Source organism: Eleginops maclovinus, chromosome 11, assembly GCF_036324505.1.
Source record: "Eleginops maclovinus isolate JMC-PN-2008 ecotype Puerto Natales chromosome 11, JC_Emac_rtc_rv5, whole genome shotgun sequence".
NCBI classification, from domain to species: domain Eukaryota; kingdom Metazoa; phylum Chordata; class Actinopteri; order Perciformes; family Eleginopidae; genus Eleginops; species Eleginops maclovinus.
Window position 1 is genome coordinate 22218750 of NC_086359.1, and position 27880 is coordinate 22246629.

Genomic DNA, 27880 nt, shown 5'->3' on the forward strand with positions numbered 1-27880 from the left:
CACATGCAGTTCGGAGTTGTTGCTGAGGAGGTTCCACTGTTCAGCACATACCGTTAAATTGGCATGCAGCCTACGCTTCGATCCTGGAGCAGGAGTCTGCACTGCTTTTGAAAATGTTACCGTCTTATTACCGGAGTTTCCATGGACAAAGGGGCAGGGTTGCGCTGTTTTACCTTTTGTGCAGTATTACAGGTGAGTAAGGAATCTTGTATGGCAGTTTTGTTTGTTCCACTAACGTTACCCAGAAGTTCCTTGGAAGAGCCGCGCATCATGCAGAAATCTCAGCAAACGACCTGGCTAAACTAGCAAGCACCGTGTGCTTTAAGTGTGGGTAATTTGCAAGTTTCGCAAGTTGTGCAGGTGTGATTAAATACCCAAATAAAACTTGGTTACAAGTTCACTTAAATGCTTCGGAGTGGGTAGCTAGCCAGCGCCACCGCCGCCAGTGATGGTGCGACCCGATGCTGCCATAGAAACAGTCCATGGAAACCGTCGAGGAGCAATCATATTCAGTTATCATTACCCCCTTATACCGTCACCGAGCATGCTCTTGGGTCATTGCAGATTCACTGGCATCCATACTAGCTCACGAAGCATTTGCTACTAAAGTACCATGTTATTTTTCACACCAGCTCCATACGACAAAATGTTTAGGAACTTGCATTTGTATCAGCAGAAGACGACACTAAATGCCAGCAGCCCTCGGGTCAGACACCATGTGCCTGCTGTGGTGCCTCAGCTCATTATGGTTTATCAAAGGGTGGGCAATTTACTAACTCCACCCTGAAGCACGCCAACTTTGTGCCCAGTGCTGTGGTGCTGCTGTAAAATATACTCAAAGCAGGGATATAACAGTTCAGCTCCAACTCTGTCTCATAAATACCATTATAACTTCTCATTAGTTGTCACTCATTGTGCTAACCAGATGATAGTGAAAATGTCTGGCTGAATGTGGCATTGCCTGTGAGTTGTATTGCCCACAGTAAGTGTGGTGCAAACAATAGGTTAAATATCACCTCAACAAAATCACTTGTTCGAGCAAATTATACTAATAAACTGTGCTGTTCTCAAAGACAATCCATATTTTAATGTCCTGACAAACAGACAAGTTAAATAAGGCCCGAAGTTAAACTTACTCGTTCCACATTTCCTTGCTTTAACTTTTTTTGCTGAAAGTAGTTAAATTACTCTTAATACGTTAACACACACTTAATCTAACAGTTGTCTAACTCAATTGGCTTTATTATAGACATAACCCTGACGTATGCAATATATTGGATAGCAAGATGGGCTTCATGCTTCACACTTTCAGACATCATCACATCAGAGCAGCATTGTACCTCAGCATCTCATCGGGGACTCTACCCCTTGCCCAATAGAAAAGAAGTGGTTATATTTCAAAAGCCAGGATACTGAAGTACCCAGCACTATACCACAGCTTCAGGTTGTAGGGCTACTTTTGGCCAGTGTACAATTGCAAAATAAAGAAATTACTTGTATTAATAAACATATTTTAAAGTTTTTTTAAGCTCTGCTTTTGCTGCTTCCAGTCTAATGCTAATAGAATACAATCTATCCTAAACCATAGAAAGCCCTTCCGGGCAGTTTGCCAAGAGGAGAAGCTAGGGGCTACAATACCACGTCTGAACCCATGAACGCATTTGTTACTTTTTGGTTCAGTAACTTGACGTGGGATACAAGCGGAGTGAGCTTTTACATTATTGATCCATCCTCAGGATATTAACGTCCATTCCTAAACTGATGGTTTACTTCCTTCAGAGAGTTAATGTCAAGGAGCATAGACAGGTGCACATTTGTCTAACTTTCCTTAAAGTCTGAATAAAATGTCAAAGAGGGGTTGGACCTTGTGCCTTTTTTTTGAATGGACAATAAATGCACCCACTCATATTTAATTATGTTTAGACTTGGAGGTAAACTTACTTTTCTTAACATCTAATGATTAATCTTATTTCTCTTCAGATTAATATATGTTTAAACGTTCATGCCTTTAAAACATAACCAATTAGCTAGCACATACTGAAACACTGAGCTGTTCTCCAGATAGATAATCTCTGCACTGATCACTGATAATGTCAAAAATAATGTGGATTCAAGTCCTAATAAACATATTACATTTACTTCTAAACTAGTATATGGATTTCTTATCCATGTTTGAAAGTTTTGGACCTTAAGTTTAACAAGGAAATATCCTTCTTACTGGCTACCTGGTATGGGCTGATTGGTGTTTTTTGTGACACTGTCCATCTTACTCCTAGAGCTTTCTATTACATTTCATGTAAAAGAGAAAGCTCTATTGTTGTTACAATTTTGTTTTACTACCCTCGACAGCTAGGTAGTATTGCGTATTGCATCAGCCATGTGCATTTCTGTGCAGCTTAATCAAGAAACTGTGTTTCTGCACGAAGTGGGTTTGAAGGCGCTGATCATTCGACCCTTCCCTGTCCTGCTCTGCACTTCCACCCTACACCTCACCATTTAAGTTCTGATTCCCGCTTTTAACAAGACACGCTGCCCTCTGGCAAGACACACAAATTAATACACTTGCTTCCTCATAAGTGGTGCATGTGAAGGTAATATTGACTAAAGTGATAACGAGTAGCAGAGTTTCCCCAGAGGGCAATGTGTCCTTGATGCCAGGATATCTATAATCTGTTTTCTACTGAGTGTGGGTGTCGGTGTGGGTGTGTGTCACATTGTGTTGCTTTAGCAAACTAAACTGAAAGTGTCTACAGAAGCTGCTCTCTTTTAGGTTCGAAGGATGGCAAGTATTTTCTTTTTTTTGTCTCTGAAAGCACAAGAAGATAGAAAACATTCCTAGTGCTATGCCAAGAAAGGCTGCGAATAAGATCAGATAGACGTTGCCCTTTATTCTCATCACATTTTTATTGAGTTGGAGAAAACGAGGGCACGTTATGTAAGGTTGTCGTCATGTCACCAATAAAAATTTCATATAGTTGCTATACCTCCTTCCATTATATATTCAGTGCAGGGAAGATGCTGCTCTCCACTCTTTGCTGTTTTTGCCATCTCTCGACTTACAAAAACACAAGTTGTAAAATCGGTTTGCTACTTGAGGCAGAGGCTCACTTACAGTATATGTTCCAGTGCTGTCTGGGTAATGGCCTTTAATAAAATCTATAAAAACACTTTTTGCAGAGGAAGGGAAAATACACAGCATGCTTTAATTCATATAGTGACATCTTTTGCTGTGTCTGTTTCCACTTGTGTTTTATTTTATTTTATTTAAGTTCCTTGTCATCCACCATTTGTGGTGAGATGTACAGTATGTGCGATAATATACCAGTATATTAAAATCTGATTGATTTCATCATCTGACCTCATTATTTGTATGGAGCAAACGTATTCTCGGGACTTCCCTCTACACTCTGTATAGTTTCACTCCTCTTTGGAGGGGGTTGTAAACTGAGTGTGATGCAGCATGTGAGGTATGGGAATATTCCTTACAAAGGAAAGCACCCATATCTTTAACGGACGGCGGTGCTACTGTTGGCTCATTAAAATAATTGATTCATGATTTTACGTAGACTCAAATGGGTCCACAAGGTGTAGTCTTGTCTTACTTTGGTTTTAGACTAGCTTCAGATGGCGGTCAGCACTGCTCTGCAAGCAACTTAACAGCAACGATCAACCCACAGTAATATGTAAGTAAAACGATGACTTACTTATTGGGTTAACCATTGAAGACATGATGCATTTTCTAACGGATCAGAAATTGCATTTCTTCACTCAGATCATATCCGATTATTAATGTAGGACGCCACAGTTAATCAAGAAGCCAGTTTCCTTTACATCAATCTGGTGTGTTCAAAAAGTAATTCCTCCTGCATTTAAGTCTAACTGAGAATAATGTATTGCGTTCACCAGTTCTTTTTGTGTGCAAAGTGTATTTGCTTTAGCAATCTGAGCCGAACCAAGAGAGTATCATCCAAAAGCCTTTTCAACACAGAACACCCTCTTCATGTTTCCTCTCTGACACTAAAACACAGCTTAGGACTAGAGGAATAAGAACTTTGTTACCCACTTTATTTGACTAATTGCTGAACTCTTATATTAGTTTGTGTTCAAGTATGGAATGCATTTTTGCACAGGAAGAGGACTGTGGATTTTGCCCCATCACTTCCAAGCAAATGTTTGTGTGTGCATGTTTGTTATGTGAATTGAAAAAACCCTGCAAAGCCCTAAATAGCACAAAGAAATATGAAAAGTGCTTCTACAGCTGTACATCTCCCTTCTCTTGCCCTTACTTTGTATGAGCGATATGATGACGTCGTAAACCTACTCTGCAAAACATCTGCCATCTAGATTTGACATTCACTATTGATCATTTGGCTTATATTGTACAGCCCCTGACATATAGTGTGTGTTGGATCATTTGCAACACTATAATATCATTTATAATGTGTCCAATTGATATCATTGTAGTATGAAACTATTATATGCAAATGTTGAGAAAAGTAGAAGTACTGTTGTATAACTGTAGTGTTTTCACAATTTCAAACTATGGTTACATCAGAGAAGAAGACAAATATAGACTTTAGTATATCATACTTTGGGGAAATGGAAATTTCCTTTTACAGTACTAATATTTGAGGACATGGACTTTGGAGAGGGAGATTGGCCGGAGACAGAGCTGATTTTGGCAAAACAACAATAGAATATTTGGAGTCAGTTGCCAAGCAGCGCAGAAGGTTTTGATTTATGTTGATGTCTTCCTGCTGGCAGCTTGGCGCAATTAGTGAGCTTTGGCAGTTTAAGCAGTGCTATATTGTCTTTTCTAAATAAGTAATGTAATTCCTCTGTGTTTTTGTTTACTGGAATCCTGGTGATACATTTCCTCTCACTTGTGTTTCATACGTGACTTGTCTCTCGCCTCTCCTCACTCGCAACCCTCTTTTTCTCCTCTCAGCAATGATGTCATTGTCGTGTTTGCATATCTCTTCCCTTTTTTCCTGGAGGGATCAGTCTGTTCTCTCTTTTATTTCTCTTTGACATTCTTCAGCACGACGTTGAGCACTCTGCTTTTGTGATATGCCACACTTCTGTCAGGTGCAGGTGAAAGAGTTGGGGTAGTTATATTTGGACAAAGGACATATAGACAGGCTGCTTTATTCATGAATCAGGTCAGGAGAAGGAGAGCTATGGAGACAAATCAAATTCTCAGTCAGCTGTTATTTGTCGAAAAACCCAACGCCTGCTGTGGTGGTATCAATCTTTGATTCCAGACTGATGGCAATAGCTGAACTTGTTTTAAAGAATGACGTAAGAGGTAACACTGAAAAAACTCTTCCCTTACTGGTGCTGTCATGGTGCTCTGGTGCTCATTTTCTCACTTTTAGATCACTGTGATAATCAAATCTATTTCCTTAAATTTAATTAAATGTGTCTGTCATATCAAGTATAAGGAATGTTTTGCTTTTCTTTAATGTTAAGTTCTTGAAAAAAGTTTGGACACAAGTTCTGGGAGGCCTTAAGGGATGTCTTTTTAAAATGTGTTTAGCTCTACTCTATAAATTTGCAGATTTCTGATCATTTTAAACAAATGAGTGGGTAAAAGGTTAGTCGTTCAACAGAGAAAAGCGAGATAATATATAGTTTAAATCATTTTTGATCAGAAATTCACTGGTGCAATGAGTAACCTTGTACTTGTTTATAATGTTCTGCTTTCTGAATCTAAAGGCTGGGATCCGGGTAAGTACGAATAAAAAAACAGGTCTAGTTGCGTTTAAAAGAATCCGCTGAGAAAACTAGTAGTGATACATTTTTATAGAAGTTTTAACCATCAGAATTGTAGGCGTAGTGTACAATAAGTGCTTTCAACATCCAGTTTGCAAATGAACATGATTGTATACGTGGTTGTTTTGCTGTGTCCCTGGCAGGTGTGTGTGGCAGTCAGGTGATGGTGCCTCAGAGGGTGAACGCTGTGCTTGGGAAGAATGTGACGTTAGAGTGCGGGGTGGATGTGGGCACCAACCTTACTCTGACTCAGAGTTCCTGGGAGCGTCGTCTGCCTTCAGGCTCCGTCACGGTGGCCGTCTACAACCCACGGTACGGCATCTCAATCCCTCCGGAGTATATCCATCGCCTGTTCTTCCGCTCACCCTCCTCTCATGATGCCACCATTGTCCTGCGGAACGTGGGCTTTGCTGACGTGGGGAAGTACACCTGTAAGGTCGCCACATTCCCCCTGGGAAACACTCAGGCCTCCACCACTGTCGATGTAATGGGTAAGTGTGTGTATGTCTTCCCACGTGTGTCCCACAAGTGCTGTTAGGAATGTCAGGGACATCTGAGGCAATATTTATTCATTGATTAGTTGATTGGATGTATAGAATATTTATGCTGGTTCCATTATTGTTTTTGGCTGTTTATTGGACATAACAAGCAATATTTGATGAGCATATTTGGCAAAATCTTAATGTTTTATATAGGGCTGAACGATATATCGCATTTGCGATAATATCGCGATATGACCAAGTGCGATGTTCTAATCGCGAAAGTCTGCGATTTAAAAAAAAAAAAATTAAAAAAAAAAAAACAAAAAACTTTTTTTTATATCATTTTAAAAAATCATACAGTACATATCAACATACAAACGTACAAGGGGTACACACGTATAAAAATACATCAACATTATAAAGAAAGGCTGCGATTATACTCTGTTCACGTGATATGCGGGAGTAAAACGAGATTGTCTAACCACAGAGGCTGCACTCTGGTCACGTGACACAGGGAGCAAAGTTTTGAAACAGTCTACCGGAGAGAACTCGCAAGCAAAGCTAGCTGTAACCTACTCAATGGCCTCAGGCTCAACAGAACCAGACCCTGCGGGGCTAGTTTCAAAGAGGAAATACACATCAGTCGTGTGGGACTATTTCGGTTTTAAGAAAGAAGATGTTGCACAGAGTCAGGTACTGTGTAAAACCTGCCTGGTCAGAGTTGGTACATCACGGGGCAACACTACCAATTTGTACCAGCACCTAAAAACGCAGCACAAAACAGTGTATGATAGATGTATGGCTACAAAATCAAGCAGTGTGCAGAATAATCCTAGTAAAGTTAATCGGCAAGGATCACTGACCGAACTGTTTGAAGGTGTTACGCCATATGAACGCAGTTCAAAGCGGCACACGGAAATTACCAAAGCAGTAACCCAATGCATCGCGAAAGACATGATGGCCGTCAATACGGTGACCAAGCTTGGGTTCAATAATTTGGTAACTACGCTGGATAAGAGGTACAAAATGCCCTCCCGCACGTATTTTAGTCAGACTGCCCTTCCGGAGCTACATATGCAGTGTAGGCAGAAAGTAGCAGCGGACTTGAAGGCTGTGGAGTTTTTTGCGGCTACAACAGACATGTGGTCAAGCCGTACAGCGGAGCCTTATCAAAGCCTTACGGTCCATTATATCTCTGAAGACCTCCACCTCGAAGCTCGCAGCCTTCAAACGGCCTACTTCCCCGAAGACCACACAGGCGAAAACATTGCTGCCTGAGAGAGGGGCTTGCGTGCTGGGATCTCACTGAAGACAACCTTGTCTGCATAACGACGGACAACGCGTCAAATATGGTGAAAGCAGCACAGCTGAACGAATGGACCAGACTCCAGTGTTTCGGACACAGATTACATCTTGCTATTGGTAAATTTCTGCTGAGAGAGAGAGAGAGTGTGTGTGTGTGTGTGCATGCACGCGCCTGTGTATCACTCTCTCCCACAAACACACACCACACTATTATTTCCCTTGTTCTTTAATGCTGTTAATTCTAGTTATGTTATGTCAACCCAACGCTGATGTACCCACCTCTCCTTATGTATTTTCTTTTTTGTTTTTGTCTTATGGTCTGATGTTCTTGTATGTCATGATGTATGTAACAATAGCTTTGGCAACACTGTTCCCATAGTCATGCTAATAAAGCAAATTTGAGAGAGAGAGAGAAATGGTGAAACCTTGTATCACACAACTGCAATTGTTTGAGTTACACTAATTTTACTTTTTTACTTAATTTTTTTTTCCTCCAGAAAATGCAATCAAAGATGATAGAGTATCCAGAGCAATAGGGCAGTGCAGGAAGTTGGTGGGGCACTTCTCCCACAGTTGGAAGAAAAAGGCAGCGCTCACTGAGGCACAGAAGGAGCTTAAGCTTCCTGAGCACTCTCTCATTACTGAGTGCCCTACAAGATGGGGGTCCAAAGAGAAAATGATTGCCAGAGTGCTGGAACAGATGACAGCCATATCAAAGGTATTGTCAGGTGACCAACATGCACGCCCCCTCATCCCAACCTGGCAGGATGCTGCCGTGTTGAAGTCCATTCATAAGGCACTGCATCCTCTCTCCGAATTTACTGATGCTCTTTCTGGAGAGGAGTATGTGAGCATCTCCTACCTCAAGCCAGTTCTCCATCTTCTGGCAACATCAGTCTTGGCTGAAGATGCTGAGGACACTGATCTGACTAGATCAATTAAAACCAAGGTCCTGGCTTACCTCAACGATAAGTATAGTGACCTCATCACCCAGGAGCTTTTGGATGTTGCGTCTTTCATGGACCCTAGGTTCAAAACGCAATACATCAGCGCAGACAACCTTCCTGCCATTAAGGCCCGACTGAAGACAGAAATGGTGGAATCAGCAAGACGTACACATAATCGGGTTAATCCTTGAAAATAATTTTTCCACAAACACATACTATAATAGGTATATATAAGCTAACTGCAAAACTAATGTCTCTTTTCCCATCTGGCAGGAGAAGAGGTCTCGCACTGAAACCGCTCAAAATTCTCCAAGTGCACAGGCCTCTGGGGGAAAGGCAAAGAAGTCTCTTGGTAGTCTTTTTAAAACCAGTGTGGCCTCTTCAGCTTTGCCTCTGCCACTTGAAGATGTCGTGGAGGCAGAGTTGAATAGTTACCTGTTGAGCCCTGTCATTGACGGAGAGGATGATCCCTTAGCCTGGTGGAAGGTGCACAACATTCACTTTCCACGACTGTGCAAGATGGCCCGCAAATATCTATGTGTGCCAGCCACAAGTGCCCCCTCAGAGCGTTTGTTCAGCACTGGAGGGAATATAGTGACTTGCACTCGCTCATCCTTAAAGCCAGCAAAAGTTGATATGCTGGTCTTCCTAGCAAAAAACCTTGAGCTATGATGATTATGGCTGGCAGAGCCATACTCATTGTGCACTTTAGTTTGTGCTGTGTTACTGTTACTGCAGATAATCAAGATGTTCAGCCAGTTTTAATTTAAAGGTGTGTTTGTGTGTGTATACAATTGCTATATTATGTTTGCACTTTATGTGTAATGTTACTGACTAGTTTTATTTATTTAATATTATTTTTTAATTTAATGACTTTCTAGCAGTTCACAGATGTCGAAAGTCGAGTGTGGTAAAGCCACAGATTGTTTTTTTATATATATATATATATATATATTTCTGCACATTGTACTGACTTTCATTTTAATGTTTACACCAGGGTTCCTTGTCAGCACTTTATGCTCAGATGTTACTATACTATGCTCAGAGATGTTACTACTCAAAATATACTATTGTGTATGTTCAAATATACTGTTTTGATTGAATTAGTTGTCAGTCATCATTCATGCAAACTCATGTCATCATAACAGAGGTATGTCTTCCAGGAAAGAACAGTTTAAAATTAATGTAATATAGTATTGGCCATACTATATGATGTTTTGCTTGTCAATAATACAGAAGACAAAGTCCTTAAAAAATAATCGCATATCGCATCGCAATCGCAATATTGGCGCGAAAAATCGCAATTAGATTATTTTCCATAATCGTTCAGCCCTAGTTTTATAGACCAAATGAGTAGTTTCCTGATTTGTGGTCTGAAAATAATTTGTAGCCGCTTCAATGTGAAGTTTCGATACTAACGCAATTACATTTAAAAAGTCTAATAATTCTGTGAAAACATTATCAAGTGCTGGCTACAAAATGTTGTTGGCATGTAGCAAGTCACTAAATAGATTAAAGCCACAGTGACATGCACAGTGCATTTGAAATCTTCAAATAATTGGTTACATTTTTTAATTTTTTTTATATTTTACAAAAAGCACCTTGAACTGACTTTTGTATACACTGATCCGGATAGCAGAGAAATTGTGCATGAAATTGGTCTTAAAAAATGTTCTGCGACATTTAAAGAGTCTTGTATCTAGCCTTTAGCTGTAGGTACTGCTGTAGTAGTGGCTGTACCTCATCAACCCTGTGGCTTTGAAGATATGCTCTTCTGAACCATGGGTTGAATCATCACAGGTTTTCACTCCTGTCTCCACAAACACAATGTGTGTGTGTGTACTCACTCTTTACAGAACAGATCACAGGGGTGGCTAGAGCTGCTATTAGTAGGTTATAGTGGATTGACAAGTGGAGAGGATGCAGTGAAAGAAAACTAGCACTGATAAAAGAGAAATGTAATCACTTCAATTAAACTAACCTCTGAAGGCTCTGAACAATCCAACTCTTGTTTATTTTTTCTCGTTTTTTCACAGTGGAGCCCAAAGTCTACGTGTCTGCAGGTTCAACTGCCCTGATCGATGGTGGTAATGATACTCTTGTGGCCACCTGTATTGCTGAGCGGGCCCGGCCCCCTGCTTATGTGTCCTGGGAGTCCAACCTATTTGGCCAGTCAGAAGTTCAGCGGTTTGACGAAGCCAACGGCACGACCAGCACACAAATGAGCTACCTCTGGCAGCCCACACGTCACATCCAGGGCCAAACACTCACCTGTGTGGTCCGCCACCCAGCTCTCGACAGTGACTTCAGGATCCCCTACCAGCTCAATGTGCAGTGTGGGTGCCTTACGAGTTACTATTTGGCTTTATAAAAACATACACGGCCTTATAGTCAATATGTTGCTGGGTATTTATTCTGTCCTGCTGTAACACATTCACCAGGTATTCTTAAGTGCAGTGTAGTCTGTCAATTTGCATTCCTTTAACAGATGAAACCTCTATGTTTCACAGAAAGTACAGGCAGACAATCTTAAAAGTTAAGGGACTTGATTTCCAACAGCGGTCAGATGATGATGCCTGGCCTTGTCAGCGTTGACGTTTGATTTGTTTGAAGCACTTTAGCAACAATTCCCTGAAAAACTACTGAATTGACAGATGAAATCAAGGACGCTCCGTGTATTAATGATGTTTTCTTGTGTTAAGAAAAGGCTGTCCTTGGTGTTTTCCTGGATTTATCTTTTTTCAAATTCTGAATTTCTTTATTTCTCTCAGTACATGTCCGTGTGTGCCCTTAAACTGTCAAAAGTGAAAACATTTTCTGTCAGTAAGCCCCCATAGATGTTACAGCGCATGTCAGTGCTTTGTGGGGCACAAGTGGGTCTCCGTGTAGCAGCTGTAAATAGACTAGTGAAAGGGGTAAAATTACCTCCTTCAAAATCTTTTGTTGGAAGGATGCATTTGGCTTTGGTCTTTTTTGCTGTTTTATGACAGATGGCGTCCACAAATGCTTTTAGAGTTATTGAATTTATGGCACAGCAGCGACAAAACAAAGAATCCCAAACTGTTTGATTGCCTGTCAAAAAAGAAAATTCTAACTGTCCTGGGAAACGGTTTTGAAATAGTGTTTAGTTGTAAAAAACCAACAGGAGTCATAGCTGTGCAGTTCTGTTCACTGTTCACTGAATTTATACATTCTGAAACTCCTTGTGCTTGTGTGGAGGACACAGGCTCATGTCTGGAGGCCAGGACTGACCTCAGACTCCATATGATGCTGCTAAAATGGTCATTTTGCATGCGTTTGCTCCAGCACAGAGTCTCTCCCAGAACTATCAATACCAAACAGCTGAAACATTTCTAATACAAGAAAACGGACCTTGGTGTATTCCAGGCTCCTTGCCATTAAAGCCTATGGTAAAACAACAGGGCTGCTCAGTCTGTGCAGTGCGTAACAGTTTTCTCTGGTATGTGTTAACTTTTTGGACAGTTTGCTTTGATATTTCAATCATTCATTCCCCCCCCCTCTCTGCAGATGCTCCTGATATCTCCGTTGTTGGTTATGATGGAGACTGGTACGTAGGTCGTGAAAATGCACAAATGACGTGCAAAGCCAACGCAAACCCACCAGCCAATCACTTCAGATGGATCAGGTGTGTGTGTGTGTGTGTGTGTGTGTGTGTGTGTGTGTGGTGTGTGTGTGAGCTCTGTAAACCTAAAAGTAGTTTGAATTCAGAAGTCTAAATCAAAGATGACAGAGTAACATTTCTTCACTTTTCAAATATTTTACAAATATATTTTACTGATCTAAAACTTTCGGGGTCGTCTTTTACCGTTTTTATAGCAGATGCAGTGTGCATGATAACATAACAGTACAGTTTTCAACGGTGTGTCTTTGATGTCTAAATGTCTGCGTCTCTTGTGCACTATAGACTGGACAGCCAAATGCCAGAAGGGATGGAAATAATGAACAGCACTTTGCTCTTCCTGCGTCCCCTCCAACGCAATGACTCGGGGGTTTACAGGTGCGAAGTTGCCAATGACATCAACCTCCGCAGTCGGGATGTGCGCATTCTCATACAAGGTGAGCGCAGTATACACACCAGAACACAGCTGACTCCTATTGCCTCATCTTCCCTTAGAAAGCACTACGCATGCACGCAAGTCATAGAGGGTATCACTGCCTGACATCGTCCTTCAAGCTGAAATGTGACACTGGATCACTCCAACATTTGGTACATACTGACAGTCCAAGCATTCAGCCATGGTGAAGTGTGTTGGCGCTGATAATATTTGACCTTTATATTGAGTCTGCATTGCATGCTGATTAGCCTTGATTAACATTAGGTCTCCAGATGTTCAAAAGGGGGGTGCCTGTGCCAAACAGCTGCACATATTTAAGTCCTCTTCAGTCTTCAGTGCATTGCCTCTGCTCTGTCCTCTTGGCTTGGTGTCCAAGTTTGTCTTTTTGTTTTGTATGAGGAGCATGTTCCTCCGGTTTCACAAAATCTGTTTTGCCTGTGGAAGCTCTCTCCCTGAATGAAGTTGTGATTATGATGTGATTTTCTTTCACATCTCTCTTGCTTCTTTTCTGTGTTTCTTTTATTTCTGCATGTGTCATGCGGTAAGAGGGAGAAGCCTGCAGCCCTACTGTGCGATGATGTCCCAGATTCATTAAACATTAACTAGATCTTTTCAACTCTTATTTATTATTTATCATCCATATTTCATTTTCCTTTGAGAGGACCTGTACGGGCGTGCGCAAGCTTACACATGTTGGTGTTCCCTTCTTTGTATGTGTTGCTGCGTGTGCGCTCACATGTGTCAGTTCACTGCCTCTGCATGGAGTTGTACGATTCATATACTTAGAGACTACAAACCTTCGGGTTCATGTCATCCCTCAGATCAGACTCTTTCCCGTACATCTGGCCTGGCACTGAGTTTAAAGTGGCAGAGCAATTTTGCAGCAGCATGAAAGCTTTTAGACTTTCCGTTACTTTAGTTCCAACTGATTATGGCTTTTGGCTCTTTCCTTTTTTGTGGGCTTCACCCTAATCCAGCACATTTTAAGCTCTAATGATAGCATGGTGAAGTAGCAACATTGCATCATTATACTTGCAAAATAAGGATCTAAATGCACATCCTCATGCAATTTTAAGCTTGTGGTACACACAATGATCTGGTAATGCACTTTGAAACTGATGAAACACAGACAGCATATACAGGAACATGCCATTTGGTCTTCCTCTCTAAATTCCCAACGTTTATTAACGGCAATAAGTCGCACTTGGCTCTCTTCATATGATCAATAAAACTGATTTAATAATAGATAAATCAAATCTTTATTCAACCCATTAATCATTTTTTGAGGCAATTGTATGTTGTGCTCAGCCGTAAGACTGACTCATCTCTCATATGAGTCACTGACAACAAAAAAAAACTGCTGTATACAATTTGATATTTTTGCTCTACAAAGTTGTCGAAGACAAACCAATATGTCAGTCGTATTACCTCATCTCCATCTGCCTATACTGCGGGATCATGATCACAAATTTGAAAAACTCTTGTTTTAGTCACCAACAGTTATTTATGGGATTTAAGTTGGGGTTATTGCTAAAGTCATGGAGTTAAAGGGAGTTAAAAGCTTCTCTTCCAGCAAAGCAAGAAAGGGTTTATTCATCTCTTACTGAGCTGTGCTATTTAAGTGTTACAATAAAAATCTAGATTTCAATTTAAACATTTAGAGGATTGTTTGTGTTGTCCTCCATGTTTCCTTCTATAGTTACACCCACATCCATTCACTGAAGAATTGTATGTTTCTCGTATACAATATACTTTGTTCAGTAGTCTTCAATTTCTCCATTAGCATTTGGTTTGCCCTTTCTTAGCCTCAACATTTCCAACGATATATTTGACTTTCAAGTGCATTTGTTCTGGATATAAGCTGAAAGTAAAATGGTGCTTAAAGGGGACATATCCTAAAAAAAACTCACTTTTTTAGTTCTACCACATGCATTCGGATACCTGGATGCCGACCCACCTACACATTTTAAAAAGGACAATGCAGATTTTCTTTTTGTCGTTTGTCAGATTCTTTAGTGGTTTAAAGTGACAGGCGCCAAAACGGAGCGTTTGAGGCAGAGGCTGAATACAGGTTCATTCAGACGGACAGCATGAGAAATGTAAAGAGATACAAGATTGAGCCTGATAATAAGCGTATGTCCCCTTTAAATTCCTGAAACTGTAATAAAATAAGATTATGTAAGACAGGAATTATTGTTCAGTGATAGGAGACGGAGGAGCTGGCAAGCCAACGCTGCTGTGAGCTCCATAGTTTACCAGTAGTAGTTTAGTTGATGTTTTGTAAACCTATCCCTACTTAGTGAAATGCTGATGTAGTTGGCATTGACATTCTCTGCTTCTCTGTCTGTTCATACTCCCCTCTCACCCTCCTCCCCTCCATTAGATCCTCCCACCATGCCTTCCACCATTACTGCTCCTGTCCTTACTGGCTCTGCCTCCTCCACCTTAGTCGATGATCAGGGACATGTTCTCCTCAGCTCCCCCACACTTGAAGCTCTTCCTGAGAGTAATCTCGGCTCCATAGTGGGCGGGGCTGTGGGCGGGGCCTTGTTCCTGCTCCTGCTGCTGTGTCTGGTCGGCGTGTGTTACCTTCAGAAACAGCAAACCTTTCACGGGAACTACTACACCAAGCAGTACTTGGGCCCCAACGACCTGCAGAAAGCCCCCCCGCAGCATGAGCTCCAACCCACCAAAGCAGGCAGCAGCTCCCACCGTCAGGACCATGACCGAGAGGAGTGGGGCGACCGCCAGCTCAAACAGGAGCGTGACCGCCGTCAGCAAGGCAACCAAGAGGAGTATCCCTCTAACGGCTACACACGGGCGATGAGGGAGAGCGGCCACCACAACCAGCAGCAGAATCAGCACCGTGAACACGCTCAGTACTCGAGTCCGCAGCAGGCCAGAAGTGCCAGATACCCTCATTCACCTAAACCCAGAGGAAACGGCTCCCCCTACCTGTCGGACGACTGCTACGACAGCGGGCCTGAGGGGGACTATGTCTCTCACACAGATGGCTCCGTCATCTCGCGCAGGGAGTGGTACGTTTGACGAGCCACCCTATCCTGCAGGAGTAGAGATCTGGTAGACATCAGAGGGTTTCATTTATGTTATTATGAAGAACGACATCGTTATCTCTTCTGTATGCGCACGCACACTTCTACTAACCTCGATTCTGTAGTTTCCTTTGTGTCGTTCAAGTGTCCTGGTCGACACTCGAGACATTTCGTTTCTGTACTTGACGTGGACGGACTGTGGACTGCACGGCCAGTTAGACAGTAAACCTCTACATGCCCACAGAAGTCGCCATGTCATAGTTTGTGTGCGCAGAGATGTATGTGCTGTCTCTGCCTTACTACATGGACTGCCAATTTATTTAGCATTACTAATGTCTTTCAGTTAGGCGGAAGCCTCTGGGGCTAACAGATTACATATGGTTGTCGAATAAGAACGTTTTTTTTTGTTTTTTTCTACAAAATCTGCCTCCTCAGGCCAGGTAACACTTGCTCATTTATATTTGTATGTGTTGGTAATGCTTGCTCGGATTTGTTTAAAAGACTTGTGACTGCTGAGTATAATTGGGTGGAAGTAAATCCGTCAAATTCAGAGGGTCACACGTCCTTTTTCCAAACCAGTACCCACAGTAGAGGCAAAGGTTTGTTTAAAAAAAGATTTATCACTGAGAAATCTCCATGACTAAACCCCTCTCGACACTCATTGATAAAACGTATTGCACTGCCTTTTGCAAAACTTTATACTAGACGACCACATCATTTGTTTTCTACTAAAATGTCTTAATGAAATTTACTGTTGTGGGAAACTTGTGAGCGTAAGGAATTGACCTCTGATGTCATGTTAATGTCCTTTTGAAAGTGATGGCCCGGAGTGGGAACCTTTAGAGCATTTCTACTGTATGTCCTCGGCTCATCTTTAATCCCCAGGAGGGATGCATACCTGGAGGGAGGGCAAGCAAGGATGTCTGCATGAATGAGGAACAGTCCAACAGATCAACACACTGGCTTTATCAAACAGTCGAGCCTTGACATGCTGAACTCTGCAAGTTTAGATAAGTTGGAATAATAGAACTTAAAATCTGTGAGATTTATTGATTTATAGTGAGTTGTCCTCTTTATTTTGCAGCAAACACATTCTCCAGTTGGTGGTTAAGTGTTTGAGTGTTTGCACTCTGGCACCAACCCAGGCCTCCTGGAAATACAAGAGTGCTATCAGCAGGGCATTGTTGAAAGCAGGCTACAGTAGGGCAGCCACCGTACGCTGGCCTCCCAGTCACAAAGTATTTTGTTACACAAAGAGGTGATTCAAGAGCGCAGCTAGTACACCGACCTCTGCGACTAATTTCATTACTCTGAGTAATCTGTAGACAAACACACTCAACTGTGTTACAATCACAATCTGACGCATTAATAGGCTTACTGTGTGCAACTGCAGTAATCATGCTCCCCAGTTTTTAGTTTTTAAATTGAGAATTTATTATCACTACCAGTATTACCGCAGTAGAATATACATTCTGTTGAGAAATCAGGTCTTCTGTCATGGATGAGTGGCAATGTGGCCCAGCAAAGCCACAGCACTCTCCACATGGGAAAGATTACATTTTGTTGCACTAATCATGAATCCATTCAGAGTTATCCTTTGAGTATCAAATAATACATCCTGTGCTTTTATTTTCTAAAAAAAGAAAAAAGGGTTGTGTCTAGATTTGCATTTCTGCGTCCATTTCTAACCAGCCACATGTGATGCTTATCGTGTGGCAGGACCAAGTACTGTGATTGAGGGGAGGAGAAGTGTTTCATTGAGCTATAGAGCCCGAGTAGTTCAGGTGTCAAACTTAGATTAAAGCTTTAGATATAAAGATACATTTCAGTTGGTGTTCGTGATCAAATACACACATCTTTTGGCACTTGCACGTATTTAGGAGACAACATGGAGAAGATCCTGTACACTAGTGTTTGTGAATACATGCTGACTTTAGTAGTATGGTCACCTTTACAATATTTGCTGCCAGATGCCAAATATTTGTTAAACTTGTATGTATAAATATGATGACGGACTCACATAAGTATTTCTGACTAGCTAACAACTGATTTAGTAGCTTATAAAAATGATTAACGTGTCACTGTTGTATACAGGGTCTTGTAGCCTGATAGATTAAAAGATGCTTTAGGCCACTTTAATATTACAGTATCATTCGTCAACATGGGAATTAGCTATATTGTTATGAAACCTCACTGATTATTTTTCAGGGTGTACGTTTGTGCAGAGAATATGCTGCCATTCTGATAGCGAGAGATTTGATACAATAGAGGAGATGAGTCCAATACTGCAGTTTATGTTTTAAACTATCAAAAGCTGGGCAGTACACCAGACCTCTGATTTTCGTAGACAGAAGCTTCCCGTTTTATTAATTGCCTTAAGTTGCAGTAGACTCCAATTGCATTAACGTATTTCCTCTCTTACAGTCTCTGTTGCCTAAAACGTTTTGGATAATCTACCCTTTCTGTGTTAGGAGTAGTTCCAATGAAAAACAGTTTACAGTGTGGATCACCCAAAAAAAACTTGTTGCTGTAAAAGTGTCTTTGCAATAATTCAATGTCCACAAAAAAGAAATCCATCCTCTTTTTTATTGATGTCAAACTCTAAGAGAATCTGAAAGCCTGGGTAAATCCAAAAGCATCTGCTTTCATCTTTACAGCTAAATGTAAGTGAGAATATGTGTGTCTTTGTAATTCGGGTGACCCTGACTCTTTAATGGTCCAAACTGAAGTGTACATTTGGGAATTTGTAAAACACAAAACCTCATTTAGATAATTGAACTAGAAGTACGGTTTGGGAGGTTAGCCGTGCTGCTGATGCCTGTTCCTTCTGCTCACTCTCACATTGATGCGGAGGATAACAGGAAGCACAGTCGCCTAACCCCTGCCTGGGTTTGCTTCTATGCACTAAGACGGAAATCCCACTAATCGATATACTATTTTTGCTTGGCTCGTCAGTTTGCAGCCTGGTTTAATGAAGTTCTTTTGTACTGTGACATTTTGTATTGAGATGAGTCATCAATATCTTTACCTTGAGAAATGTCCTTCACTTTGGGTTGAGAAATGCAACTAGTGCCTTAGATACATAGAAGAATAAATGTGTGTTATTGTTTGTTGTATGAACCTGTTTTATTGCTCTGAAATGTATTTGTTGCCTTTTTTTGTTTTCTGCATACTGTGTGTTTGGACTCGATAGTGCCATATTTACTTTCCCACCAACAGTTATTGACAGAGTTTATCTGCAAAACCTAGAGGCATTAAAACACACACATACAGGCGATGCTTGAATTTAAATGTTAAAGCAGGTATCTGTCAGGGTTTGGTTAAAGTTGTTTAACAGGGTGAACAATTAACTTACATTCTCAATGAAACGCACTTTGTGGTCATGTTTGTTTTTTTGTATATACAGAACAAAAAATGTAAAGTTTCTGGAAGGGGAAAAAAATATATTTATGTCGGTGACAACAGTGGAGCATTATTTTGTCAAATCATTTTGACATACTTTAGTTCAATAAAGCACCTTAGCACCTGTGAGTGATTTTCTCTGGAGGATTTTTGAGCTTGCCTTTTACACACACTGCTCAGTCTCAGCCTCTTTGTGCTTCTATAAATGACATCATCTCTAGCTCCCTAATGCTGCAACTCCCCCCCCCCCCCCCCCCCTCCAACCCAGTGCGACCATGTGGGACGCTGCACATGATGTAATTCAGAGTCCTCATTACTCCTTAGTGTCCCAGTATGCTGTAACAACACTGAGCTGTTCCTCTCTGCTGGTGTTTCTTCAGAGAGGGGGAGATCCCGCACCTTTGTTTCAGGACAGAAAAGCCCCCCTCCTGTCTTTTTCCTGTTGTCTACCAGCTGGTAAAATTAAACGCTGAGTGTTTATGTCTGGCCCAAAGTCCCCTCTCACCAGCCCATTGACTGTCCCCATGGCAACCAGCTCATCTGGAGCTGCTGATGGAGGCTGTCTTCCTACCTGGCCACAGAAAACCGAGGGGGGGTGTAGTGCTGAGAGTTTAACTGTTCTGCTGTGAAGGCAGAGCAGGAAAAAGGGTAAATTAGCTAGTGGGATTGAAAATGGCCCATTCCGCCCCGCTGCATCACGCAGAGGACACATCACATGGACATGACCTTGACACTGGTGGGCTCCAGGTCCTCAACACCACACTTCCCCTCTCAAGAAGCTTTTTTCTCTTCGGCTGACCTCTCTGCCTTCTACCAATCTCATCATGGTCCCAGCAGTTGTTGTCATCCTGACCTTGAAACAGGATGCTGGAGCAGCTCAGTAGTGGCATCTATGGATTGGTTTGAGACACTGGGTTTCGTAGATCAGTGGTTTTGCCGTGCTTACCACACAACAGTTTCCAAGGATACTTTTCACAACACACAAAGGAGTGAGCGAACGTCTCAGGCGGCGCAGAGGGATGCAGCGCTGATGCCTCTGAGAGGGGGAGACTTTGATATTAACTCCCAGGCAGAGGTGGGAGCACACTGTCAGCATCACAGAGTTGGAAATATTGAGATAGATGTCAAAGAGACATAATGACAGACCACCTACTGCTCTAACCTCCCCCCAACACCCGTCTGCTACTTTACCAGCATCTGCTCCCAGCGGGGACACTTGTCTGGGCAATAGCATGACCCTTGACCCTGCTGTTAAGATTTTAGGAGGTGGGGGGGGGGGGTTGTCTTGCCGTCATATGCTCCCTTACTTCTCTTCATGCCACCGAGGTGTGCAGTGTTTAATTCATGATGAGCCTGTCTGCTTCGCTGACCTGGCTGAGTATTTTTCGGGGCTTCACTTGATCTGTTTGTGTGTGTGTGTGATGAAGTAGGAGAGACAGAAAGAGCCTTGTACTGCTGGAGCCAGATCCCAGTGTGGGGACAGTTGATCCACCACTAATCCAAAACCCCTCAGAATGAGCTAATAGGAGAACAGCATCTAAGCAGAAGATGCAATATATTTCCTCCTGTACGATTAAACCCCTGATGTACTCCATGAGTTGTAGGTTTAAAGCACTTTCATCCTTGGTCACATTATGAATTTCTGCAAAGAGCGCCTGTCCCCGGGCATTAAAGCATGCAGTTTGATGAACTGCATTTTTAAAGGCTTTTTGATCAATTCAAGAGGCTCTTGTCATAGTTCAGCAACCATCAAAGGTAATCGAACGATTGTTAACTGTTAGAGGACGGCATGAAGGGAGACGACAGGAACGGGGGTGAGGGGAAAAAGGAGGAAGAATTGTCTTTGAGGGGGGAGCTTGTTCAATCTGCATCAGAATTGAACTGTTATTTAGGATTCTCATCTCAGCACAGTTATTGATTTTTTTTCCTTCCCTCACCTTAGCTTAATCAACTGGTTTCGGCCACCAGTGTCACCTTTTGTCCTCCAGTTCCTTCAGTGTCCCACAATCGCAGTTTTACACATTACTGCTGAATGGCCAGAACTCGCTGTTCTCTGAGTTTAATGCATTTTAATCACAATTAATCCTAATCCTCTCAGTGGACAACATGGAGCAAGCATATGGTCAAACAAAGCTAATTCTGCAGACTTTACAACTCGAGACACGCAAAAGACATGAAGAAGGACAATGCAAGGACATGTGTAGATGGATGGGGGTGAACATGTAAAGGGAATCATTATTGAGTTAGAGCTAAAGGGTGCACGATCTCCAATTGAACTAAATTCAGCTGCAGGCGCCCTATCCCTGTACATACATATTAGTTATAGCTGAATATGATCTACTTAAGCTTGCTTGTAACTTATTTCAAATAATAACTCATTAGTTTGGTAAGCATGAAAAAGAAGTGCCTCTTTCATGTTTGTAAGGCAAACGAGAAGCTAAAGCTAGCAAGCAGTTATCCTAGTTTAGCGACCACGTAGTTCAGATATTCTGAGGCTTTTGTGGTTCCTTTTCTTTTAGCTTCCACGAGCCCCCTCCTTTCCTCTTCAAAACAAGGAGGAGGACAGTCCTTGAGGAACAGCAGACACACGATGACACTTCCCAGAACAAACTGTGCTCCAGTTAACAAAACTCTTACACGTTTAAAATGTTTTGTTGCATTTTAAATGTCAAGCCTCAGAAACACACACACAGACACCCTTTTAAAAAAACCACCATCAACTGGAACACTCTTAGCCTGCTATGTAGGCTACGTGTCAATCTTAAATCAGAAGCTTTTACATTCCTTGCCTGCAGGAGGTTGATACAGCATGCCCTGTCCGTCATCCACAGGATGGAAACTGATGTTGCTGTCACTCTCGTTGCCTCTGGGGGGGACAGGTTGCACTGAGGGTCTGCACACGGATTATACTAGTAGGGATGATGTTTTATTCGTAGAACAAACCCGGAGGTTAGCACCGCGCTCGACAAAAAGCCACATTTTTTTATTTTCTCTTATTGCAGAAAATCAAAGATTAATTTTTTATACCTATTCGTTTTGTTCAGAGAGAAAATCTGCATGCTATTGCCAGAAGAACAGTGAAAGTAATGGCCAGAAGTAAAAAGCTAATGCTAAGCTATAAACAAACTACACAACAGTTGCATGAATTTAATGTCACAGGTGTCGGTCGAGTCTCTATAGTAACCCTAACCTACAGATTTCAAAAATGTGCAAACAACTTTCACGACACTTGCCACCTGACGACCTCCTCTAACTCCCCCTTCCAGGTCAATGCCTTACCTTAACTACAAAACAACAATTTGAAAATGATGTACAACCCTTTCAAGATGAAAAAAAGCTTTAAAAGTGATGACATATTTTATGTTGTACAAGAGAAATGTAAAATCTCTTAAGCTTGTTTTAGACGTTGACCTCATTTCAGGCATTTAACCATTAGACCCATTAAAAAAAACATTGTCTTTGAGAATTGACAACCAGAAGTGCAAAAATGCTAACCTTTTTCTCAAAAAACATTATTTGGAGATACACCTCATTTCCAGTATTTGTCTGTGTGTTAGTGTTATACTGAAAGTCTCCCTTCTCTTTCTCAGACCAGTCTCAAGCAGAGAGGTCAAACTCCATCGTCGTGGCCGGAGCCGTGATGGGCGCAGTGCTGGCTCTCTTCCTCATCGCTGTCTTCCTCATCGTGATCGTCACTTCTCGCAAGGCCCCGTCGCCAGTTTTTGCTGACAAAGTGTAAGTCTGACAAATAATTCATGCTGCAGAACATGCTTGTCTGGTTAATTAATGACATGATACCTTGTGAGGGGGGCTGAAGCCCCTCAGAGGGTTCAGCGCTGCTCCTTCACTCTGTGGAGGCTGCAGGACAAGGTGGAGGGTTGGCACATAATTGCTGTGTTGGCAGAAAGCCCTTGTCCTATTTTGTTCAGTCTGGACCTATAGTGCACCCGCTCTCATGTTAATGTTAGAGCCAAGAAGAATAACTTTGATGTTGAATTATTTACAGAAGGAGCCGGGCCACACTGCCAGAGTCCTCTGACTGACATTAAATGCTGTCAGCATGGGTTCCTTATTTGTCTGTCTCCGTAGTCCATGTTCTGTAAAATTAGATCAACTCTGTACTTTCTGTGTCTAATACTGTTAAGCCTCCTTCCTGTTACATGCAAATCACTCTTATAAACCTGTAGAGCACATCTGCGAGGTTGCAGGTTGATCTCCTCATCCATCCCTGTTAGTGTGTCATTGAGTAGGCTCACTAAGGGGAAAGACAGTCACACACATCAGGAAGACTGGATAATAACTAAACTCAGGTTACCCCTGTAGCATTTCGTTCAGGGGGCTAAATGCTCCCAAAATACAAATTTCAAGTAAATAAGCCATGATCATACAGATCCAGAAAAAATTAAGAGACCACTCCATTTTTCCTTAAATCTTTATCTCCACATGTATAGCAGCCATTCCAGTGTTTCTGAATTTCAACACAGAGAAAAATTGCCGTTAGTTTATAGAATACAATAAAAATAAAATCTTTTAACTCAAAGGCATCATTTTAAATAAAAATACAAGAGAAAATGATAATGCTTATGTGGTCTCTTTATTTTTTCCGGCTCTGTATGTGCAGAAATGACTGAGACTGATTGGATATACAAGTTGCAGCTTATATAATTGGGAAGTACAAAGCGAAAAATTCAGACATGGATTATTATTGTTGAATCTAAAAGGATTTGGATTACATTTATCAACTATTGTATTCTCCTCCTACTCAACGAAAGTACCTAAAAAGTAATTTATTTTTCAATACTCCACACATATTGTTCTTTTGCATCCTAATTGAAGTGACAGCGTGTACCTCTGACTGAGTTTCAACCTGACTGATTATGTGTCAGTGATAATAGGCCACCTTCACACTCTGCTGACTGGCAGAAAACACACGATCTGAGGGGGAAATACGCTGTGCGCGGGTGTGGGCTCTGCATCATCACACTGACACTACAGGATGGCGTGTTGGTCTGTGGTCAATGACACGACAAACTTAGCATCTTAAGTGTGACCGTGGTTGGAAGTCCCAGTGGGATGCCCAAGGGTGGGGCTGTACAGGCCTCGTCCCCCTCCTTCATCACACACAGACGTGAGTGCAGGACAGCATGTCACTGAGCTGGACTCTCTTACCGCTACTATCCCAGGCATGAAAGAGAAGGGCGGCATCAGGTGATATACAGCGTGAGAGAATCACTGCCTGTCATGACATCATGTTATGAATGGCCAAGGTCAGTTTCTAGGTCATATTTTAGTAGTGGAGGGGGATTTCACTAAATGAGAAAACGAGTCTTACTTAATTAAGGAACTCGCACAGTGAGGGATTTCAGAGCATAAGTCTTTCAATTTAATGGTGGAAGTCCACAGTCTTTATAGTCCTGTTTTTAAAAACCCTCAACTGTATTGATTGTGTTATTTTAGATTTTTTTGCAATTTTTTCTCTTTTTGTTGCTGTTTTTTAAATATTTAATTCTGAATATCAGTCAGAATACTCGTGGTTACATAAGGGTTACAGGAAATGTAATAGCTAAATAATTCATGTTTGTTTGCTACCATTATTATCATTGAATACCATATCTTGAAATGGCACGCCATAAGTAAAGTGAACTTGCAACATGCTTATTTTCAAAATAATGGTCTAAGTGAAGTAGCAGTCACTGAAATATACTGGCTTGTTCTTTTTGTAGCGGATCAGGCTTTAAACACTCTTCCTCCAGTTTAATAATCAAGCTTTCTGTTATGTATTTAACTTCAAATCCCAAGCTGAGATGCCGATAACATCATCAGGAGGATTTTCCCAGAAGTTAAAAAGCAGCATTTTGGAAACAATGTGTTCTTTTAAGCAGCTACTCAAACACTTTTTTCAGAAATGTAATTTTCACCCAGCATAGATGAATCATTTACTTTCTAATAACACACTTTGTTCTTTCAGGTTTCTGTCTGTTCTCAACAAATAAAAAGTATCTTTATTATAATGTATTTTTCTCCACTTTGAAGGATTGACCTTCCTCCGACACACAAGCCGCCCCCTCCCTACTCTGAGAGAGCGCCGGCCATCCCCCTGGGCGTCCACGCATCACAAGTGGCCTGGCTCTGTCAGGTAAAGCCCCCTCTCATAAGGACTTTATTGTCACGTCAGCGCATCTGAATCATCACGTACTTATCATTACACCACGAATATTAACTCCTGGTGAGATGACTGCTGAGTCACAAAAGGAAGTAATAACAACCCGAGCAATGCCATTATCTAAATGCCTAATGGCTGTACTCATTTAATATGTAGCATGGTTTAAATTTTAATTTGTGTGCTCAGCTCAACTTAAGCTATCATCAGCCTGCACTTATTTTAGCCTCCCCCACAACCCTTTCCTGTTTCTCTCAGGATAATCACATGAGTATATAAAACTATCTCAAGAAAGAGCAGTCACATGTTTGATTTTTTTTATCCAGCAGACTCGCAGGGCAGAGTGCAGGCACGAGCTGAGTGACAGGCAGCCCCCTCCACCCACAAGAAGGCCGGGACCAGCAACAGCACAAAGCCCCACCCAGCGGCTGACCCGCCTGCAGTGGGTGTGTCATCAGAGTGGGACAGACCGGGTCTACATCAACCACCGAGAACACTATGTGTGACTGTAATACGGAGGCTTCACCTGAATCACTGAGCCATCAATCCAGAGGAGGAAACAGCTGGAAGCCTTAGAAAGGGAGTGTTTCTCACACACACTTTAAATACCTTATATTTCCCATCGTTAAATGTTATATGTCTTAAAAGAATAGTTCAATGTTTGGGGAAAAGAGTTTATGAGCTTTCTTGTTGAAGCTACAGCAAGGAGACACTTATCTTTGCTTAGTTTATGATGCCCTTAAAATGAACTGGCACGGTCCAGTGATTAAAAAAAAAAATACCTGTCTACCTTTAATTCACCGTAAAGGGGACCCTTGTCAGTGCTCCTAAACATTCATTTGGGTATGTGTAGAACCTACTACACTACTATCAGTATTTTATCGGCTTCCAATATCAGAAAACTCTCATTAGAATACACCACCCCTATCTCGACCAATGCCGTGAGAACTACCTTTGAAAAATAATTTTCTCACAATCCAGTCAGAGCACTCTTTGGTTTTTCGAGTGGATCACCTAAAGAGACAATGCATGAAATGAGAAATGATGATCTTTTTAACATTTAAACATGTTATGGTAGAAACTCCAAAAAACAGAATGAACCGGAAAATTGACATATGTGACCTTCAAGAAAATAAGGTTTAATTCCTTTCATTTCCATCTGCATTGCATCCTGCTGTGCTAAGCTAACCCCTTTCTAGCTTAAGCTTCATATTAACATTACAGGCGCAGGAGTCGCATAGATCTATTGAAAGTGAGTAAGTGCACTTCTTAAATGTTAAACGACTTATTTAATTAGCTTTTGTTATTTATTTTTTGCAGATTTCCTTAAGAGTAATTAGTGTTCGATATCATTGAGGATACCAAGATTGTGCTTTAGAAATCACATGAAGAAGAGAACACTATTTGCTCCTTCATCCGCTTGTGCTCTATACTGTGCAAGTGTAGAAAGAAAACAGCCGATTTTCAGTTATCCAACACTGTTTCTTCTTTTATAAGAGAGGCTACCACAGTGCATACATCTGAGACTCTACTATCAGGCATATCACTAGACCAAACCCCGGCAGATCCAAACCGCTTAGGTCCACTGAGACCAAATGTACTAACTGCAACACAGACCATGAAGGGATTAAATTAGGTGTTTCTGTCCCAGCTCTGTGATGTGCTGCTGTAATTCTATGACTCGATGCTTTTTGGCAACTGTACAGTAGATTTGTAAATGAGTAAATGTAGCCTCTGTGTCAGTGTTATTATGTAGAGTCATAACCTCCTACTAATCAGGGAAAGAGTAACATGAGACGTCAGTTCTTTTTATGTATATATACATACTGTAGAAAATATGTAAACTATTCTTTTTGTGGCGAGGAGTGGAAGAGATACTTCACATATACTGTTTAATGTGTTTGACTTTTACCTGAACTGTTTGAAGTGCCATAATGACATTTAAGGGGTTTTCCCTCTAAGTTTAGCATGCTGTAGCTTTTTATACTTCTTTATTTTTTACCATTTCATCATAAGTATTAACAAATAAATGCGTAACATTTGCACCAGTGAAATCATCTGTTCTTACTTTGTATAATCAGACTGCTCTTCATGACGTTGATGAAAAAGACTTCTGAAAAAGTGAGAGGTGGAAGCTCTGAGTCACTTTATGTGGAAACAAAAGGAAGAAGTCCTTGAAGATTTTAAAATGACGTGTGGAGTATTTTTGAGGTAAATTTATCTCAAGGTCACAGTCACATTGTGATTCCCACAGCAGAGAGAGAAAGGACCTGTTTCTAATACCAGGACACATGTTTTGTACAGGGTGTTTGGATGGAGCCCACACTGCAGTGATGGTATACATGTTTGTCAGGATCCATTTATTTCTGTGCATCAGTGACAGCCAGTGATCAGTGGGTTTCTCCTTCCTCTCATGAAGAGGGTGGCTGACACTCTCCAAGAGCAACACCTAGTGGCCAAACATGGTGGTGCAGCCCCTGATGGTGAGTGTACTCAACTCAATGACCATGAAGTAAATATGACCTTTGGCTGCTCTCTGTCAATGACATGTGGTTATGCCAGGGCCGACCTATTTCCTGCCCTAGGCAATATTTTACCTGGCAATAAACAAAGTACTAACTTAAAAAATCACAATATTTTTTCTGTAGTGTTGATTTGATAAAACTGTTCATCATAATTG

The 27880-nt window shown here is 41.4% G+C and overlaps 1 protein-coding gene across 3 annotated transcripts; it reads left to right on the forward strand.

Moving 5' to 3' along the window:
• Positions 1 to 27254, forward strand: nectin3b (nectin cell adhesion molecule 3b). 3 transcript variants are annotated; one of them, XM_063895945.1, is made up of 8 exons: positions 1 to 192; positions 5919 to 6266; positions 10546 to 10845; positions 12038 to 12155; positions 12435 to 12586; positions 22631 to 22775; positions 25074 to 25176; positions 25527 to 27254. In XM_063895945.1, the coding sequence occupies exons 1-8, from the start codon at positions 114 to 116 to the stop codon at positions 25704 to 25706; spliced, it is 1425 nt and encodes a 474-aa protein (XP_063752015.1). In that variant the 5' UTR covers positions 1 to 113; the 3' UTR covers positions 25707 to 27254. The 3 variants fall into 3 exon arrangements, with proteins under 3 accessions (XP_063752015.1, XP_063752016.1, XP_063752014.1); XM_063895946.1 differs by having other exon boundaries at positions 25530 to 27254; XM_063895944.1 differs by lacking the exons at positions 22631 to 22775; positions 25074 to 25176; positions 25527 to 27254 and adding an exon at positions 14969 to 19169.
• The last annotated feature ends 626 nt before the right edge of the window (positions 27255 to 27880 follow it).

Excerpts from the sequence above, each read along its gene's own strand:
- nectin3b (XM_063895944.1), top strand. The coding sequence starts at position 114 with ATGTTACCGTCTTATTACCGGAGTTTCCATGGACAAAGGGGCAGGGTT. Across the intron at positions 193-5,918 it reads CCTTTTGTGCAGTATTACAG|GTGTGTGTGGCAGTCAGGTG; the intron begins GTGAGTAAGGAA and ends TGTCCCTGGCAG. Across the intron at positions 12,156-12,434 it reads AATCACTTCAGATGGATCAG|ACTGGACAGCCAAATGCCAG; the intron begins GTGTGTGTGTGT and ends TGTGCACTATAG.